At 39.9% G+C, this 21,788-nt stretch overlaps 1 protein-coding gene across 1 annotated transcript in view; it reads left to right on the top strand.

The window, feature by feature from the left end:
• LOC126093698 (cyclin-dependent kinase 1-like) overlaps positions 1–21,788 on the top strand; it is a 57,826-nt gene that overhangs the window by 13,825 nt on the left and 22,213 nt on the right. Inside the window, exons 4-5 of the mRNA XM_049908740.1 lie at positions 7,095–7,250; positions 21,247–21,410. Coding sequence (XP_049764697.1) covers positions 7,095–7,250; positions 21,247–21,410 — 320 coding nt within the window. The remainder of the gene's footprint in view (positions 1–7,094; positions 7,251–21,246; positions 21,411–21,788) is intronic.

The raw sequence follows: 21,788 nt of genomic DNA, 5'->3' as shown, positions 1-21,788 counted from the left end.
AAACCTCAAGCTTCAAATGTCTTCATTTTATTACCTCCTTAATCATTTAATAGCTTATTTTATGCACAGGTGCTTCATCCTCAATGGGCAATTTATCCTCTATGCAGACTGGTGATGTTGCACTGTGAGCATTGTTCATAAACAAAAACATTACTGTGTAGATTTTAATATCTGAACTGAAATTTAAAAAAGTTCACTAGATTACAAGTAGTTTTGTGTAAATGTAACACAAGGTATCAGATAGATTATATAATGGTAAGACAGAGATTTAGGAACCAGGTTTTAAATTGTAAGACATTTCCAGGGGCAGATGTGGACTCTGACCACAATCTATTGGTTATGACCTGTAGATTAAAACTGAAGAAACTTCGAAAAGGTGGGAATTTAAAGAGATGGGACCTGGATAAACTGAAAGAACCAGAGGTTGTACAGAGTTTCAGGGAGAGCATAAAGGAACAATTGACAGGAATGGGGGAAAGAAATACAGTAGAAGAAGAATGGGTAGCTTTGAGGGATGAAGTAGTGAAGGCAGCAGAGGATCAAGTAGGTAAAAAGACGAGGGCTAGTAGAAATCCTTGGGTAACAGAAGAAATATTGAACTTAATTGATGAAAGGAGAAAATATAAAAATGCAGTAAGTGAAGCAGGCAAAAAGGAATACAAACGTCTCAAAAATGAGATCGACAGGAAGTGCAAAATGGCTAAGCAGGGATGGCTAGAGGACAAATGTAATGATGTAGAGGCTTATCTCACTAGGGGTAAGATAGATACTGCCTACAGGAAAATTAAAGAGACCTTTGGAGATAAGAGAACCACTTGTATGAACATCAAGAGCTCAGATGGAAACCCAGTTCTAAGCAAAGAAGGGAAAACAGAAAGGTGGAAGGAGTATATAGAGGGTCTATACAAGGGCGATGAACTTGAGGACAATATTATGGAAATGGAAGAGGATGTAGATGAAGACGAAATGGGAGATACGATACTGCGTGAAGAGTTTGACAGAGCACTGAAAGACCTGAGTCGAAACAAGGCCCCCGGAGTAGACAACATTCCATTGGAACTACTGACGGCCTTGGGAGAGCCAGTCCTGACAAAACTCTACCATCTGGTGAGCAAGATGTATGAAACAGGCGAAATACCCTCAGACTTCAAGAAGAATAGAAGCAGACCTCGGGGAAGATCAGTTTGGATTCCGTAGAAATATTGGAACACGTGAGGCAATACTGACCTTACGACTTATCTTAGAAGAAACATTAAGGAAAAGCAAACCTACGTTTCTAGCATTTGTATACTTAGAGAAAGATTTTGACAATGTTGACTGGAATACTCTCTTTCAAATTCTAAAGGTGGCAGGGGTAAAATACAGGGAGCAAAAGGCTATTTACAATTTGTATAGAAACCAGATGGCAGTTATAAGAGTCGAGGGACATGAAAGGGAAGCAGTGGTTAAGAAGGGAGTAAGACAGGGTTGTAGCCTCTCCCCGATGTTATTCAATCTGTATATTGAGCAAGCAGTAAAGGAAACAAAAGAAAAATTCGGAGTAGGTATTAAAATCCATGGAGAAGAAATAAAAACGTTGAGGTTTGCCGATGACATTGTAATTCTGTCAGAGACAGCAAAGGACTTGGAAGAGCAGTTGAATGGAATGGATGGTGTCTTGAAGGGAGGATATAAGATGAACATCAACAAAAGCAAAACGAGTATAATGGAATGTAGTCGAATTAAGTCGGGTGATATTGAGGGAATTAGATTAGGAAATGAGACACTTAAAGTAGTAAAGGAGTTTTGCTATTTGGGGAGCAAAATAACTGATGATGGTCGAAGTAGAGAGGATATTAAATGTAGACTGGCAATGGCAAGGAAAGCGTTTCTGAAGAAGAGAAATTTGTTAACATCGAGTATAGATTTAAGTGTCAGGAAGTCATTTCTGAAAGTATTTGTATGGAGTGTAGCCATGTATGGAAGTGAAACATGGACGGTAAGTAGTTTGGACAAGAAGAGAATAGAAGCTTTCGAAATGTGGTGCTACAGAAGAGTGCTGAAGATTAGATGGGTAGATCACATAACTAATGAGGATGTATTGAATAGGATTGGGGAGAAGAGAAGTTTGTGGCACAACGTGACCAGATGAAGGGATCGGTTGGTAGGACATGTTCTGAGGCATCGAGGGATCACCAATTTAGTATTGGAGGGCAGCGTGGAGGGTAAAAATCGTAGGGGGAGACCAAGAGATGAATACACTAAGCAGATTCAGAAGGATGTAGGTTGCAGTAGGTACTGGGAGATGAAGAAGCTTGCACAGGATAGAGTAGCATGGAGAGCTGCATCAAACCAGTCTCAGGACTGAAGACCATAACAACAACAACATTACTATAAATGAAGGAAGTTCAAATTCTGCATCCCAATAAGACATCTCTTTGCAGATGTGTTTTCACATCCATGTCCAGTAGTACACTGGTCTTCGTATTTGTTGAGCTCGACATAAAATTTCGGAAATGCCTTATAAGCTGAGTGCCCTTTGGCATTATAGGTTGACATAAAGCTGATGCTGTTTGTGTGAAGAGCGCATGACTATGGTCATCTGTTCTAGGTAATCGGGAGTTTCAATCTGCTTTTTATCATAGCCATCTTTCTGTGTGTGGAATGAAGCTTGTAACCTCCAGTAAATCAGTAAATGGTGAAAGAGAGGGCGAGTGTGTGTGTGTGTGTGTGTGTGTGTGTGTGTGTGTGTGTGTGTGTGTGTGTGTGTGTGTGTGTGTGTGTTTCTGCAAAGCTGATACATTTGATTAGCAAATTTGTTGAAACAAAGGTTGAGAAGGGTGTTTGGGACCTACTTTGTCATATATTAATAGTTAATGACTGTGGTTGTAGCGTAGATGTTTCACTTGAGGATAACAGTTTGTTCCTCAGTCTTTCACAATTCTTCTGACCTTGACTCTAACAACCAGTTATTTAATGTTGTTTGTGAAAGAACATACATTTGAAGAATCCTTTTTAATCTGCCCTCACATTCTTCTTCTCAGTCCACAATTAAATGTGGGAAGACATTACTTGGACATATCTCATAAAATCAGTCTTAGAACAGCAGACGACATACACACGAAAAAGTTACTGTAGCAGGGACTTGGGCTAGAATGAACCAACTGCAGAGTTTGCCATTTTTTGTTTTCATGTCATCTGATTTTGAATACCACAATTATTCTCGTGGCAAACCTAACCTAGATTATGGTAGGACAGTGAGATATATTTTTCATCTTGACACTCCTGGCACATGCCAGATCTACAGAGGTTTCCAGTGCAGAAGTGAACTAAGTCTAGTGACAAACTGGTGGACCAAGTTGTAGATGAAAGATTACATGAGCCAAATGACATATGTGTATAATAAGGGTAGTTCTAGTGATGTAGTGCCATCCTCCTGTCATTCAGTTAGAAAAGGAATGTTTTATACTTAAAACTACCTAAACTTTGTTTAAAAAGATATAAAATTTTCTCTACTTGCGCAAAAATGTGTCAAGGTTAGGTCATATGTGAAAGTGAACTAAGTACATTATAGTATGCTATGGTACTGTAAGTATGTCAGAATTATACATTAAAGTACACACACCCATCCACAGAGATGCATTTGTAAGTGATTATTACAGCTGTTGAACTGAAAGAACAAATTGAACATTCAGAGTGTAGGTGACTCCCTTAAGCATGTATGAATTAAAAAAGATCTTTGTTTCAAATGCACATCTGCTACCAAGAAACACACAAAAACTGGGACATATTTCAAATAAAAACTAAGCCTCTAAGTGACTTGGGCAAGCCCCCTCAAAATGGGAAGGCTTCACAGATGTGAACTAAGGAAAACAACTCCATTGACAGGTTGGTCTTTTAAACACAACAATGCAAAAAGACAGGCAGAAAGCAATAAAAGATGAATGCACTAGACTGACATTTGATGCACAAAAGATAATTTCAATCCCAAAAGTTCTCATTGATACTGTTTATCACAAACCTCATCTTCCTTGCTCCCTTGTGGAGTATACACAGTTTGAATGTATCTAAAGGCAGATCCACACATGTAATTGATCGTTTGACAAGCATGCAGGAACAAGCATGTATGTCTACACGGTTCAGGCAAGCTTGTACAAGAATTGGTTTGTTTACGAGAAAAATCTAGCTCAGATGACAATGCACTGGCTTTGATAGCCTTTTGCTTTTGTTAGGAAAAGAAAGAAGTATGGAGTAAAGATTAGATAAAGAAATGAAAATACTATTCCCATATTAACTATTAACAGTAGACATGCTGCGGAAGCTGCCTCATGGTATTGCAGTTTTTCTTCTTTTTTTCTCCATGTAATATTGTATTCTTTGACTTACTCTTCGTTGCAGTATATACTCTGTACACAATGTAATTTAACTGGACCAAATAAAAATCAAATCACTGAATGCTTGCACTAGCCTTCCGGTTCTTCGTACACATGCTCAACCATGATTACACTTGAATGGTTGCCAAAGCACGCTTGTGAACGCATGCTTGTTGAGCATACAGTTACATGTGTGACCGCCTTAAAGGAACTACGGAACTTCAGTACGAGGGAATAGCAGGTGAGCCATTTGATAAGATTGTCATTTTGAAGCCCTTAAATGCTAATCCTATAAAACTGAACTGTATTGCTGTGGTCACTAAAATAAAAGTATCAAACTTGTAATGATTTAATGCAAATAGAGATTCTGCCCAGCATATCAAAGAAATGAAAGATCTTTAATACCAAGCCACAGTTACATGACCAGTGACACTGATTTGTCACAGAGAGCAAGCAGAAATGCAAGCAATACATTAACAGTTCACAAGAAATTTGGAAAATAAAATGTTCAGAGTTAAAAACGAAGTTTGTTGTGGAAATGAAAAGTAATGATTGGAAGATTAAGTTGAATTAAAAAACAGGAAAGATAGAGGAAGAGACTATAGCCTGGATGAATACAGGATGCATCAAGGTCAGTGGAAAGAAGTCGAATGCTATACAAGTAAAGTACACACACGACGACGGTGGTGGTGGTGGTGGTGGTGGTGGTGGTGGTAAGTTTCACCAAATAAGGGGTTGGCCAACTGAGTTTAACATTGCTGCCCTGAACTTCAAGCATCCCAGGGAAAAACCATTTAAGAATGTAAAGGTGAAAACCTTAGCCAGTGTTGTTCCATTCACCATATCCACCAAGATTTTTTTACATGAATTTACTAATTGCTAATCAGAGAGTTTGAGATTACAGTGATGAAGGAATGTCTGAGTAAGTGAAAATCCTCAAAATTCTATTTAAAGACATAGTCGCTTTAACCGTATACAACATAGTCCTTGAATGAAACGTGACTGTTGAATGGGTAATGTCTGTGATGACAGTGTTGTTTAATTTTCATTGCACTTACTTGTAATGACTAATTTTTGCAGGTCTGTAATGTGTGCAAGTTGTTTGAAAAGCAAATAAATAACATCGAATGTGTGTAAGGAATCTGAATGTCATTTACTCTCCTTTGTACCCAATGGTGTTTGTATTCATTAACTTTTTGAATATTAGTTATCATGCTATCAGAATAGAGAGAAGCAATTTTCTATATTGCTGTTGACTGAGTAACCACTTTCGTATTGTGACATTACGAGATGCCGGCTCACAAAGTGAGAGAGAGGGGTGAGTGTTCTGATAGTTCATGACTACTGGCCAACCTGGCAAGAAATGCAGGCGGACTGTGGCTGAGGGTCAGGTGTGGGTTTTTCCCAATGCATGCACTTTGCTAAAGGCTGAAGAGAGGCGAAGGTGGTTGAAATGAAAGAGAAATGTCGTATTGTCAACTATAACTATTAAGCTCCTGCAAACGTGATAGCAGCAAATTTAAACACCAGAAAGATCAGTGCTGAGACAGGCTCATTGCAACTTCAAGTATAATTCTAAGATTAATATTAAGGAATTGAAATTGTTTTAATTATAATTGGTTATAAAAATCAATAAAAACTGAACTACTGGCGCAGTCATAAGGAGTAAAAATGAACTCTGACGACATCAGTAAACACGACAAGAAGCTACTTTTCAAGTCATACATGTATATAAAGAAGTACAGAAGGTTTTATTAGAAGTTAATATGCAGGTGTGCCAGTACTAAAAATCTTCCACAGTTACATGTAGTAGGAGGGTAACACAAGTTTCCCAGATCCTTTCGTAATCTTGTTAGTGTATGAGTAACCTCAATATACCATTCCATTTCATGTGTGTTTGTAATTTTTAATAAGTTTCACATTGCAAAACCCCATGTAAGCATTTTTCATGGACTTTGTTTATAATTTTTCTAGTACTTTGGTATTATTTTTAATATGTGGTCATCAAATGACTGCAATGAATTTAGCTGTAATGTAATGTTTGGCATTTATGCAGTTATCTTTGTATAGGAATAGTGGTCAATATTTGTCTCAACTTGGATTTAGTAATGTATGGTGTATAATTTCTTGTGTCATTTGTTATCAGACTTCAAAATTAAAACTAAAACATTCTCAAAAATCTTAGAATTTCATGGATTAATATCTTGCCAATATCGATGTTGATAACAGGCAAAAATCATGGCGACTATCTATTCCCGGGATGAATGAACTGTCTATATACATAATTAAGTCTTTGTGGAACCCTTGGTGAATGGGTCCTACTCAAACCGGATTCCCCCCATTTTGAATCTGCATTTTGTGTTAGGCCATCACACACATACATGGACATTATTAAATAAACATTGACGTAGTTTAAAATATAACTTTCTTGTTTAGTCACCATCATTAATCCTTCAGGATTTAACCAGTCATTTTATTTTCACTGTCTACTTAAAAGGGTTAAATATCAATTTTGTATAAACTGTATGGGATTTAAGGGACAGTTCATGACTGATGCCTCTTATGACGAGTTAAGCCAAAAATAGGTCCCACATTGCCCATACTGATTCTGGCCTATAAAACTGCCAGTTCGCTCATAATGTGTTGTGAAGTCTTTTCTGCAGAGATGCAGTTTGCCATTTGTCATTAGAAATAATATAAAAGTGTTTGCCAAAAATTCTTATCTGAAATTTTGTTTTTCAGATCACATTGGCTGTGCTGTATTGCCACAAACGCCGAATACTGCATAGAGATCTGAAACCACAGAATTTACTTGTAGGACCAAATGGAGTCATTAAAGTAGCTGATTTTGGATTAGGGCGTGCTTATGGCGTCCCACTCAGAGTATATACTCACGAAGTAAGTTGTCAGGTTTAAACGGGGAATACTTTGCTACGTCTGTATAATTAGTATTAATTAGAGCAACACTGCACAAAGAAAGTGATGCTTCTAAAAGTGATATATAAAGATCCCTCTTGTTGTGCTGCTATTCACAATATTCGGTAGGTGAGTATTAAGTAAAAATTTCAAGTCAAAAATATTTATTTGCAGTATCCACATCTTAATGTTGTGGTCCTTATAAAATAATAGGCTTGCAGTACAAGGTTATGTTAATCCATGCTTATCTGGTTGAGTTGGAGGTGTTGAAGATTGTTAGTCATGTTTAAATATTTGTGTCAGCTACAGAAGCCCTGAGGTGACTAGAATTTTTTCATATTCTGATATTGTGAGGATTTTGCTTAACAAAATGTCTTGATAAAACTTATTTCTCTTATAGATCTTCTTTTATTCACACAAACCAAACTTAACAGCCCTCCTGACTGATCGACATGCTGGTTGTCTGACACTCATTTTCTCCAGTCGCAGCCATGATCCACTTTATAATCTCAACAATACTTGGTACTTAGTGTTGCTGTTATCAGAAAAACTTCACAAAATTATTGAAGCATGACACTACACTAAGCAGAAAACACGTTTATATAGTAATACCCTGGACATACACGATAGGTGGGGCTTAGCGATAACTGTGTAAGTAGAATTTGCTTAAGTTGGTGTTCAATTTTGCATATAAATGCATACAAATTATGTTCAGTTGGGACCAGACACTAAAGAAAACAATGTAATTTGGAAGAAATATGTTTCACAAAATGTTAGACAGTACAACAGAATATATTAAGTTACAGTATTATGCACTGCAACATTGTAAACCGAAGTTATTGTGGTGTAGAATGCTTCGTGAAATCTAACCACATCGTCTGAAGTAAATTTTTTTTTTAATTTTCTTTCTTCTCTTGCAAAATTTCCTTGTAGCACCCTAATAATTTTTTTATTCCCCGTTTTGTTACAGAAATGGGCATTTCTCTCAAGTCTCTTTTTGCTGAATTTTTTTACGAACTGGGGCCTTCTATAAAGTTTGCAACCCATCATTTGATCTTCTGACTGTACTGGGTCTAAAGAATCATGTTGTTCAGTGCTTTGCTTTTGCACACACATTACTATAAGCTCATGAATTGTCAGTTCCTGATTGTGTGAATTTAGCAGTTCTGGATCATCATCGTGATCCACCTCTAAATTTGTCTGCCAAGATCGACCACTAATTCAATCATGTTATCAATTTGATCATGACCTGTGGTGCTGATCCCCTCTGGGTTTCATTGTGGAAAAACAGGACACAGTTTTTTCCAGGTGCCATTTAGTTTTTTGTGAAGTTTCATTCTCACAACATCTAAAACATTGAATTGTTTCTCAAGGTCTTCAACTGATAGCTCATTCTTTTGTGCCATAGGTTCATGTAGATGCGCAAACGTTTCTCTTGTAGTAAGCTTTAAATGTTTTAATGACTCTCTGGACCATCAGTTGAAGCAAGCTGGTTGTATTCTGTGGTAAAAAATACAACTCTCATGCATGGATACAAATTATAGTAACAGGAGGAAGACTTGGTGCATTATCAATTAATAGCATCGTGTTAAATGGGATTTGTTTTAATTGACAATAACATTTGACTTCAGGTATGAAGCGATGACCAAACCAGTCCTCTGAAAGGAAAGCTGTTGTCCAGGCTTCGGCATTTGACTTCCAAACATGGGCAGCCCAGCTATAGATGTATTTTTTCAAGCTCTTGGACTTTTTGAGCTATGAACTGATTTGTGATAAGTTCTTTTAGGCACCTTGTTCCAGAACCTACCAGTTTCATCTATGTAGAATATGGTTCGACTGGTATATCAGCCATATTCTATCATTGCCTTTAGTTTATCTGGATAGAGTGACAGTCATTTTGTTAGTGCTTGCTGCTTCTCCACTTTCTGTGATGCTGTGCCTTGTGAATCGGCTAAACCATCCATTACTAGGCTTAAACCTTTCACCTTGGCTGCCTGCCCAATTTCTTTGAATCTCTCGGAAATGAGCTTAGCTTAAAAGCACAACATGTTCTAATCAACAGGACAATTTTTAACTCCTTGATTATTGCACCATAATTTTAACATCGTTTCTACCTGAGCAATACCACCATGATGTTCACAAATGATATTTTATTTCAGAAACTGAGAATTTTTCACAGCTTTAAGAATTTCTTCTTTGCATTTTATTGTTGTTCTGACTGTTGATTCTTGTAGGCCAGTCTTCTTTGCCAATTCGTAAATTTTAATTTTTTCATCAAAGCCTTTGATAATATTAAGTTTACATTCCATAGCTAATGATGGATATGAATCTGTTCCACTTTGTTTTAATTCTTTTCATCAGTTCCAATTATTCTTTATAAAATGGACTATCCATCTTGCATTTAAACTAGTTATTAATATGTTTACTTCGTGAACAATTGTTTGCATCATCTTATAAGTTTTGAACAAAAAAATTTTCTATATTGTCTCAACTGTTGCTAAACAATTATCAGCGTAAGTTGAAAATAAAGACATGACTTTAAATATAAAATCTCTTAATACAAGTAGTGTGTATTATGATGTTCAGTAATCATACATATTGTATACTACAGCGTGTGACTCAATCTCTTATATTACACTCCACAACCAACCATCTTATAAAGTGTAAGCTCTTAACAGAAAATAGGTCAAGGTTTCATTTGAAAATTCTTAAGTTGGCACTCTACACCCCTTCTAGCGGATATTTTCTTTCCATTTTGTGCAAAACAATTTAACACCACTAGAGGCGTTTCAAATGTGATTGTTAAACTGTTTTAATTATCATTGCAGATCTGAAAAGTATGTGCCCGTATTAAGTGGTAGGAGGCTTCAGAGCGAAGTTTCAGAATGTCCGTTACTAGTGGTAGTAAAGTAGCAAATACGAGACAGTACTGCTGGCTGGTATTTGCACTTGGGAGGTGAACTGAGTAGCACTGCAGATATATATATATGTAAAAGTAAATGATGCACACTGCCTAGCTGTTGCAACTAATGGGATAGGTTGTGTAAGGTTAAAAAGGAAGGGCATCTCACTCAGACCCATATGTAATGAGGTGGGAGGAGGTTAGACTAAGATTGTCTACTCCCATCCTCACTAAAAGTGGATCTCCATCAGCCTGGGATCTGTGTAATGAATAACGACCAACACTTGAGTAGCAGTTAGTCGATATGAAAGCAAAAATTATCCAAAAACTCAGATTTTCTGATTCTGAGCAGAGTTAAATCACTGTGAAAGTGTTAAGTAATTCAGAACCCACCGAGACATGTTAGGTAACTCAGGAAATATGTGCATAACTATTGTCCTGCTGGAATAACACAGTTCTTGGGCACCTTGGGACCTGTTGAAGAAAGGCTTGGAGGATGATGATGATGATGATGATGGTGTAGCCCTCATTATTCAATGTTGCTTTAATAAATGTCAGAACAGTATTGTTTTGTAGCCAACGATCCTATATTCTGTTGCTGGATGGTACTCTGTAGTAATTTTTACTCTCCTAGTTGACACCACAATGGTGCACTACATTAGTTGTCAAAGCAGAATTTGCTACTACCTGAAATAGAATTTTGTACTATTAAATTTGACATTTATGTCTTTTGGTACACTCTAAGTGATGGTTTGCACAATGCCATACATGTGCATCATCTTTAGACTGCTGACACCATTGATTCTCAACTGACACCTTTTGTAGATTGTGTTGGATAATTTGATTATGTAGGTTACTGCAAGCCAGCATATGACATGACAATATCCAAGCATATACAATCTCAAAGCCCTTCTTCTGAAGTAGAAAAAACACACACACACACACACACACACACACACACACACACACACACACACACACACACGTGCAGAGAGAGAGAGAGAGAGAGAGAGAGAGAGAGAGAGAGAGAGAGAGAGAGAACACGTGCAGAGAGAGAGAGAGAGAGAGAGAGAGAGAGAGAGAGAGAGAGAGAGAGAGAGAGAGGAGAAGCAGCACCAGCAGCGATCTGCTAGGGTGGGTGGTAGGGGGTAAGGATGTGGCATGGGACAGGGATGAGGGTGGATAGCAGGGTTGGAGTTGAAGTAATGCACTACAGAGTAGTAACAAACGGAAATAGTGCTGGTTTGCAGTATGGAAGGAAAGCAGTTACGCAAAAACCAAACAATGGAATATTGAAGATTACCAGTAATAAGATCTCGATTGTACTCGTGCACTGTACGTTCACTCAAATATCCTGAAACTGTCATTTTTTTTAGTTTCTGTGTAGATACGAAGCGGAACCATATTTTTTCACAATGGTTTTCTGGGTAAAAGTAATAAAAATGAGGTAACTTGGGGTTTTGTGTTAAGAGGTTAAGACATTTTCCTAGTCCCTACAGTGGAAACTTTTTTCCACCAGCCCTCCAGACTCGACCCAAAAGCAATATTGAATCCTGCCCGACTCACTTTGCTCCTCCATTTAACCATGATCCACCGCTACTGTTCCCACATTCCCCTTATTAACTTTACAGAATTTTGTAACCTCTAACCTTGCCTCACTATCTTTCCTGCATCCCTCAACAAGGAAACTAATCTTATATCTGCAAGAGCTGCAATCCACCACCTAAAAACTGAGACTCTACCAACTGTTGGATACATCCACCTACAAACTTTGCCACAGTGGCCTCATTCCAGAAATCTAGCTAGATCTCCAGTCCCTCCTCAAATAATTAGGTACATCCCAGAACCTCTCCCCTGAGTCTTTCTCTCCTCTCCCCTCCACCCCCCACACTCCTACTTTCCATGAACGTAACCACCCAGTATTCCTCCTTGTGGCTGGTTACTGTGCCGCCTCAGAGAGAATCCTTGCTTCTGTGGACACCACCTTCAGCCTAATACCTGCAACATGCCCTCCTATGTGATAGACACAATCATTCCCTCCAAGACTCTACACAGTTCCTGTTCCTTTACTGCCCAGCACCTTGCTAGTCACTGTCAATACCATACCCTCTGCACTAACATCCACAATGGCCATGGCTTTGCTGCTATATATTGAACACTACCTTTTCCAACACCTGACTGACTCCAGATCTACAACTTACTTCTTATTTACTGTGACCAACCATACACTGACTCATTAGTTACCTCTCCTTTGAAGGCATCACCTACAAAAAACATATGTGGTACAGCAGTGGGCAACCATATGGCACTATCTCATGCTGACAGTTGAGTCCTCTACAGTAATCCTTCTTAACCAGCTAGAATCCCAAACCACTCACGTGGATTAGATTCATTGTGGACATCTTCATGATCTGGACCAAGGGCGAGGACACCCTATCCGCATTCTTCCAGAACCTCAACATGTTTTGCTTCACCTGGTCCTACCCAACCCAACAAACCACCTTCCTCGATGTTGATGTCCACCTCAAAAGATGGCTAAATCAGTACCTCCATCTGTATCGAACCTACCAACAATCAGCAATGCCTCTACTTCGAAGTCCCTTCCATACTGCCTAGCCACCTGTGATTATGAAACAACAGTGTAGTGATGACCACTCCACCTCCAAAGGTGCCAGAGGTTTCACTGAGGCCTCCACTCAACCTTGCACAGAAACAAGTCTCCCATGCCTTCTCTCTTGTGCCAGAGGTTTCACTGAGGCCTCCACTCAACCTTGCACAGAAACAAGTCTCCCATGCCTTCTCTCTTCAGTCATGTACCACCTCCCCACTGTCTGGCCACAGAGGAGCATTTCCTCGTGACTCAGTACCACTCAGGACTGGAGTAAGTGACTCATATTCTCCTCCAGTGTTTGAACTACCTCTTGTCGGGCCCTGAAACGTGGAATATCTTTTCTGTTGTCCTTCCCACCCCTCCCACAGTGGTATTGTCACCCACCAAAACCTAAGCAGTGTCCTTGTCCATTCCTACTTACTTCTGCTCCACATCCCTTGCCTCATGCCTTATATTCTTGCAATAGACCTAAGACGTGCCCCATGCACCCTTCCACTGCCACCCGCTCCTGCCCTATCACAGGTATCTGCTATCCAGTCAAAGGCAAGGCCACATGTGAAAGCAGTCATGTGAGGTACAAACTAAATTGCAACCACAACCATTGTGCTGGTTTCCATGTGGGCATGACAACTAACAAGCTGTCTGTCTGTGTGAATCAACACCATCAAGCTGTGGCAGAGAGAGGGTTGGACCAATGAGTTGCTGAACATGCTGCCAAACACTATGTGCTTCACTTTAGTGATTGCTTCACAGCGTGTGCCATCTGGATCCTTCCTAACACCACCATCTTTACTGAACTGTGCAGGTGGGAACTTTCCATATAATGTGTCCTTTGTTGCCATAACTCTCCTGGCTTCCTATTCCTGCCTGCCCCTTTGTCCATTTCCATGCTCCCACTCCAGCACTACACATGCCTTCTGTCCTGCCAATGCACTAACTAGTCTTTTCCTCCCAACACTGGACTTACCAGTCCTGTCCAGTCTCCAGATCATCCCTGCATGCTCCTACAGGTAGCACAGCAACTTCCTACACCCCATCCTGCTAACCCCCCCCCCCCCCCCCCCTCACTGTTCCTTGCTGTCTCTTTAGGTCCCACTGCACTGGGATGCTATGGCTGCTCTGCTGGCAGACACCAGGCACAAGTATGGGACACAATGGAGTGTCCTGCCCGTGGCATCTGCTTGAATGTGGCAGCAGTGCCAACAGAGGAGCTGCTGCAAGGTTCTGCTGGCAGGTCTGTCATCCTGGCAGTGCTCCGGTGAAATGCACAGCTGCTTAAGGCCAGTACTACACCAGGACACCAGTAGTGCTGCCAAGTGCTACCTGCTACTCACCCATACATAGTTTTCTTCATACATGTGAGTACCGTGGATAGTTTTGTCAACTCTTTTATTGGAGAGATTCAGATGAGATCATAAATTGGAACCTTTTATCTCCGTAGTGTTCAAACCCAGAATTAAAAAACCAATGTGTAGGATGTCTTGAACGTCATAAATGTAGCACTGTTCAAAGAATATGCCCCTCTAAGTTGCACTCGCATTCAATGTACTTACTATAATGCACTTTCTGGACACTGGTCCATTGGAGGACGTGGAAATTATTGAGCCTAAATTTCCTTACAGCCTGTTTCTGATGCCCGTCTCCAATCCCAAGAACTGTAAAACGCAAATCCCCAACACTATGCTTTCCTCAAAAGCTGCTTTCAGATGGAAATAGCGTAGATACATCTCCTGTTGTAGCAAGCGATAAAGTGATGCTAATAGATGTGAGAAGTCAGATGTGGTTGAATTGTTGTAAGAAATAAAATGTAAATAAATGAGGGTGGTTTTCTACTTTTTATCCGATACATTTATTTATAATATTGAAATTGATTTTATAGTAAAGTATTAATAAATACTGAAAAAGCACTTCTGTGAACATGTTACAATTGCAACTAAAATTGTAAATATCACTGTAAATACAAATAATTGGCTAGTGATGAGTAGACCTTAATGTCACAAACATCTTTTCTTCTAGTGAGATGGCTTTCTGTAGAATTGTCTTCTTCATTTAGTTCATCTCAGCATGCCTCCACTAACACGACATTCTGATGTAATTGAAAAATGTATTTCTGTATTTTTCTGAATTCTTTTTCTATTTAAATATTACACACAAAGTGTAGCTACTTTAGATACTGTAGGCAGGTTGAAGAAACTTCACTTGCAACTCTGCCGGTAGATGTACTGGCAGCTCGAAGTGCTGTCAGGGTGTTCTGGTGCGATAGGGCGCTGACCTCTACCACCCACCCCCACAGATTGCTGTCCATCTCGGGCACAAATACAGATATAGTTGCAGATACAGGTGCAGTCGGGTCCCAATGCCCCGATACTGTGGCCATGTGTATGCATGTGGAAAGCTTAATAGTAAATATTGTATCAGGTAGCAATCGTCTTTTTCTACATTGTAAATATATTATCAGTCTCTTTCATTGTTCCTGTCTGCAACTTGGTGCCTTCTCTTTGTAGAGAGTAGCAGTCTATACTTCCCACAATATTGTTATTTTTTTCATCCTGTACTTTACATTGTTGGATTGGTATTTGAAGGTATAGTGCTCTTAAAATAACTTGCACGCATTTTACAATATTATGAAAAGGATGGTTGCTACTCACCATACAGCTACTCACCAAGTAGCAATTATCCTTTTTATAATACTGTTACTTTCCATCTTGGAGTTTCTCATTGTTTGATTTTACATGCATTTATTTATTTTAAGTTTCAATTTCTCTTCACATTTGTATACCTTGTAATGGGTCACCACTGCCTTCTACATTGGTAAGCAAGTGTGCTTTGTATGGTAATACTTTCCAACCAGCTGAGCACTCTGTGATGGTTATAAAGTGTACTTTTCACTTTTCTGCTTTAAAGTGGTATTGGCATTACTTGAATCTGTGTATAATTTAATGGATCATTTCATATAAAGAAGTCAAATTCTAGAACTCGTCTCCCCTTTCCCTTAACAGCACAGAATCCAAAATTTTGTGGGAGATGAGAACTGTGTCCTGCACCAAGACTCGAACTCAAAATCTTGATTTTTCAGAGCACTGCCCTTACTGATGGAAAGCTTCAAAACAGTACAGTTCTTAGAGTGCCAATCCCACAAGGTATGCAGGACATTTGTGGAGTGTGGAAAGATGGCAAAAGTGAAGTTGTGTTGGGGGGGGGGGGGGGAGGATGGAGAGTTTGGGCTGAATAGGTCAGTTTTGTAAGAGTATTACCCACAGATGGCAAGCAGATTCTGTCTATTGTTGGTGTGTAGCTTCCTATACTTGTTAGAGAATTCGACAAATTCTTAGCTGTCAATGCGCAGTACTTACATACTTCGGAGCCCTTCATTCATTGGAAACAGCTCTGCTTTCTCTGACATCTTTCGTTTTGGTATGTTAACAATAAACTCCTGTTTATCCAAGTCACGTTTATCCTAAATATGCTTTATCCAAACAAATTTTTCAGATTTTCACGGCTGACATTGGTGCTGTCTGACGCATCGTGCAGCTATGCTTTTGCTAGCTAGACTGACACTTGACAAGTTTCAACTTTTGTGTGCCTGGAGCCATGCATTTGCTGGTGGTTGGTTGTTGTTTTTTTTTTTTTTTATTTATTTATTTTTTTAAGTCTTCTGCTGATCAGTGCAATTGCGCATGTCAAAAAGTCAGTGTGTCGCCAAGTCATGCATGTGTTGGATGGGGTTTTAGCGTGTTTCTTGCTCGTATTGTGTGGTTTCATGCCATTGCCATCTATTGGAATTGCTTGGAAGTACAGTACATACAGTATTGCTCTATGTAGTACGATGTAGCCTTGTCGAAACCGACTGCTCTCATTAATAAACGGTCACAATGCACATATAGTATTAGGGACAGAAAGTTGGCTGAAACCAGACGTAAATAGTAATGAAACCCTAAACTCAGATTGGAATGTATACCGCAGAGACAGGCTGGACAGTGAAGGGGGAGGCGTGTTTATAGTTATAAGAAGTGCAATAGTATTGAAGGAAATTGACGGAGATCTGAAATGTGAAATAATTTGGGTCAAGGTCACGGTTAAAGCAGGCTCAGACATGGTAATTGGATGTCTCAGGCCCCCTGGCTCAGCAACTGTTGTGGCTGAGCACCTGAAGGATAATTTGGAAAATATTTCGAGTAGATTTCCCCACCATGTTATAGTTCTGGGTGGACATTTTAATTTGCCGGATATAGACTGGGAGACTCACATTCATAATGGGTGGCAGGGACAAAGAATCCAGTGAAATTTTTTTAAGTGCTTTATCTGAAAACTACCTCGAGCAGTTAAACAGAGAATCGACTCGTGGCGATAACATATTAGACCTTCTGGTGACACAGACCCGAACTATTTGAAACAGTTATCGCAGAACAGGGAATCGGTGATCATAAAGCGGTTACTGCATCGATGATAGAAATATTAAAAAAAGGTAGGAAGATTTTTGTGTTTAGCAAAAGTGACAAAAAGCAGATTACACAGTACCTGACGGCTCAACACAAAAGTTTTGTCTCAAGTACAGATAGTGTTGAGGATCAGTTGACACAGTTAAAAACCATCGTACAACATTCGTTAGATGAGTATGTGCCAAGCACGGTCGTAAGAGATGGAAAAGAGCCACCGTGGTACAACAACCGAGTTAGAAAACTGCTGCGGAAGCAAAGGGAACTTCACAGCAAACATAAACATAGCCAAAGCCTTGCAGACAAACAAAAATTACGCGAAGCGAAATGTAGTGTGAGGAGGGCTATGTGAGAGGCGTTCAATGAATTCGAAAGTAAAGTTCTATGTACTGACTTGGCAGAAAATCCTAAGAAATTTTGGTGTTATGACAAACTCAAAGCAAAATGTCCAGACACTCTGTGACCAAAATGGTACTGAAACAGAGGATGACAGACTAAAGGCTGAAATACTAAATGTCTTTTTCCAAAGCTGTTTCACAGAGGAAGACTGCGCTGTAGTTCCTTCTCTAGATTGTCGCACAAATGACAAAATGGTAGATACCGAAATAGACGACAGAGGGATAAAGAAACAATTAAAATCGCTCAAAAGAGGAAAGGCCGCTGGACCTGATGGGATACCAGTTCGATTTTACACAGAGTACGCGAAGGAACTTGCCCCCCTTCTTGCAGCGGTGTACCGTAGGTCTCTAGAAGAGCGTAGCGTTCCAAAGGATTGGAAAAGGGCACAGGTCAGCCCCGTTTCAAGAATGGACATCGAACAGATGTGCAAAACTATAGACCTATATCTCTAACGTCGATCAGTTGTAGAATTTTGGAACACTTATTATGTTTGAATATAATGACTTTTCTGGAGACTAGAAATCTACTCTGTAGGAATCAGCATGGGTTTCGAAAAAGACGGTAGTGTGAAACCCAGCTCGCGCTATTCGTCCACGAGACTCAGAGGGCCATAGACATCCCCACAGTCATTTAATGAACAAAGTAAGAGCATATGGACTATCAGACCAATTGTGTGATTGGATTAAAGAGTTCCTAGATAACAGAACGCAGCATGTCATTCTCAGTGGAGAGAAGTCTTCTGAAGTAAGAGTGATTTCAGGTGTGCCGCAGGGGAGTGTCATAGGACCGTTGCTATTCACAATATACATAAATGACCTTGTGGATGACATCGGAAGTTCACTGAGGCTTTTTGCAGATGATGCTGTGGTGTATCAAGAGGTTGTAACAATGGAAAATTGTACTGAAATACAGGAGGATCTGTGGCGAATTGACGCATGGGGCAGGGAATGGCAATTGAATCTCAATGTAGACAAGTGTAATGTGCTGTGAATACATAGAAAGATAGATCGCTTATCATTTAGCTACAGAATAGCAGGTCAGCAACTGTAAGCAGTTAATTCCATAAATTATCTGGGAGTACGCATTAGGAGTGATTTAAAATGGAATGACCATATAAAGTTGATCGTCAGTAAAGCATATGCCAGACTGAGATTCGTTGGAAGAATCCTAAGGAAATGCAATCCGAAAACAAAGGAAGTAGGTTACAGTATGCTTGTTTGCCCACTGCTTGAATACTGCTCAGCAGTGTGGGATCCATACCAGATAGGGTTGATAGAAGAGATAGAGAAGATCCAACGGAGAGCAGCGCGTTTCGTTACAGGATCATTTAGTAATTACGAAAGCGTTACGGAGATGATAGATAAACTCCAGTGGAAGACTCTGCAGGAGAGACGCTCTGTAGCTCGGTACGGGCTTTTGTTGAAGTTTCGAGAACATACTCTTCACCGAAGAGTCAAGCAGTATATTGCTCCCTCCTACATATATCTCACGAAGAGACCATGAGGATAAAATCAGAGAGATTAGAGCCCACACAGAAGCATACTGACAATCCTTCTTTCCACGAACAATACGAGACTGGAATAGAAGGGAGGACCGATGGAGGTTCTCAGGGTACCCTCCGCCACACACCGTCAGGTGGCTTGCGGAGTATGGATGTGGATGTAGATGTAGATTTAGTGTGGTGCCCTCGTAAGATGCAAACTCATTCTTTGAAAATTAAAAAAAAGTTTTACGGCCATTTATGAAAATTTGTCTCTGCATTACTTAAGGTGAATGGGCATATCTGAAAAAATATGAAATCAATGTGGAGTCTTGTACAGAAAAATAAACTATTCCTGATGAATGTAAAATGTACTATGTTAGTGATGACCTTTGAGATTTGAGGATTCAGCTTTGCCTAAATATCTAGGTGACTGTTGCAGTGCTTAGATACTTTGGAGCCCTTCATTGTACAAAAACAAATCTCCCCTGACTTATCTTTCCAGTCTCCCACCACCTCCCAAAGTCCCACAGTCCGGCCACAGAGGAGCATTCCCCTTCGTAACTCGGTACCATCCGGGACTGGAGCAGCTGAACTACATCCTCTGCCAGGGTTTCGACTACCTCTCGTGCCTGAAATGAGAAATGTCCTACCCACTATCCTTCCCACCCCTCCTACTGTGGTATTGTGCCGTCCATCGAACCTACACCATATACTCGTTCATCCTTACACAACCCCTGCTCCCAATCTTTTGCCTCATGGTTCATACCCCTGTAATAGATCTAGATGCAAGACCTGTCCCATACATCCTCCTACCACCACCTACTCCAGACCGGTCACTAACATTACCTATCACATCAAAGGCAGGGCTGCCTGTGAAACCAGTCATGTGATCTACAGGCTAAGCTGCAACCACTGTGCTGTATTCTATGTAGGCATGACAACCAACAAGCTGTCTGGCCACATGAACGGCCACCGGCAAACTGTGGCCAAAAAAACAGGTGGACCACCCTGTAGCTGAACACGCTGCCAAACATGATACCCCTCATCTCAATGACTGCTTCATAGCCTGTGCCATATGGATCCTTCCCACCAACACCAGCTTGTCTGAACTGCACAGGCGGGAACTTTCTCAGCAATACATCCTACGTTCCCGTAACCCTCCTGGCCTCACCCAGCCAGCACTACACAGCCGTCATTTCACTGCCACACCCAGTCTTTTAATTTCTTTTATTTTTATTTCTCTCCTTTCCACTATTTACCCCCTCTCAGCTCCGCATCTTCTCTCCTACCCTCCATCTAAACTAAAACACTTCACTGTCCACCACTTCCACCATACTATCCCTCCCCCTCCCCACCCCAGCCTCCTCCTTACACACACCCAGTCGCCATTCCCATCATGCACTGGTGCTGCTGATCGCAGTGTATTTTCAGCTCTCTGAGACTGCAGATGTGTGTGCAAGTTGCGCTTTTGTGTGTGTGTGTGTGTGTGTGTGTGTGTGTGTGTGTGTGTGTGTGTGTGTGTGTGTGTGTGTGTGTCCCCTACTGACAAAGGCCTTAACGGCCAGAAGCTATGATTGTGTGAATCTTTATATTGTGCTTATCACGGCTCAGAATCTCCACTATATGGTGAGTAGCAACTTTCCTTCTCTTGTATTGTGACTGGTGCATCTGATTATTGCAAGAAACATCCATTCCCTGGAGCTAAGTATTGCATATGACACAAGTACTGATACAAAACAAATTACGAAAACAGCTTTCTGTGACAGTTAAATTGGGAAGTAATTCTGTCTGAACATTGAATATTTGTCATAACTTTACCTCACATCATGCTAACAACTGAACAAGTCTATATCAGGGATGTTGCTTAGCTCTTTAATAAACACCAATTCAATGAGAATGAAAACTTTTACATCTTTGTCACAAAATTTCAAAAGCCGTGGCTTGAGGAGCTCATAACAATCAACTAATGTGTACTGAAAGACAAGCATATGTGGAATCTCCTATAAAACTTATGGGCATCTCCATACAAAATTTCAACAGATTCTAAGATGATGAAGTGGGTTCTACTAGACCATTTTACATGTACTGAACCTAATACTACTTGATAATACTTGGACAAACTCTATTTTTCATGTGTTTAATTGCAGGTTGTAACTCTTTGGTATAGAGCTCCTGAAGTTTTATTGGGCTCTCTCAAATACTCCTGTCCAATTGATGTATGGTCCATTGGATGTATATTTGCAGAAATGACAACAAAGAAGCCATTGTTTCAAGGAGACTCAGAAATAGACCAGCTTTTCAGGATCTTCCGGTAGGTCAAGTCTGGCAGGATGGTTTTACAATATTTCCATTGCTGATTTGTTTCTACTTCTCATAAGTAGTTAAGTTACATAAACAGTTGCTTAATACAATGCACTAAAACTGTTCTTGTTTTTCATAGTAAATCTGTATGACACAGTGGTAGTTGAACAGACTACACAGGATCGATGTCTACACCTTAAACGTTCATTCATTTGTGTAGGTTCACGCGCCTGCATGTTCTTGGAATATATGAAATTACTGAACATAATAAAGCTACATCATTGACTTTGTATTAATAATTGTTTTGTAGCATCCATGGTAGTGACTGCTTTATTGCCGAATACCCATATAAATATATAAACAGCCAGTCTAACACTTGAGTATTTGA

This window comes from Schistocerca cancellata, chromosome 1 (assembly GCF_023864275.1).
Source record: "Schistocerca cancellata isolate TAMUIC-IGC-003103 chromosome 1, iqSchCanc2.1, whole genome shotgun sequence".
Taxonomy (NCBI): Eukaryota; Metazoa; Arthropoda; class Insecta; order Orthoptera; family Acrididae; genus Schistocerca; species Schistocerca cancellata.
This window is presented reverse-complemented; position numbering and strand designations above follow the sequence as displayed.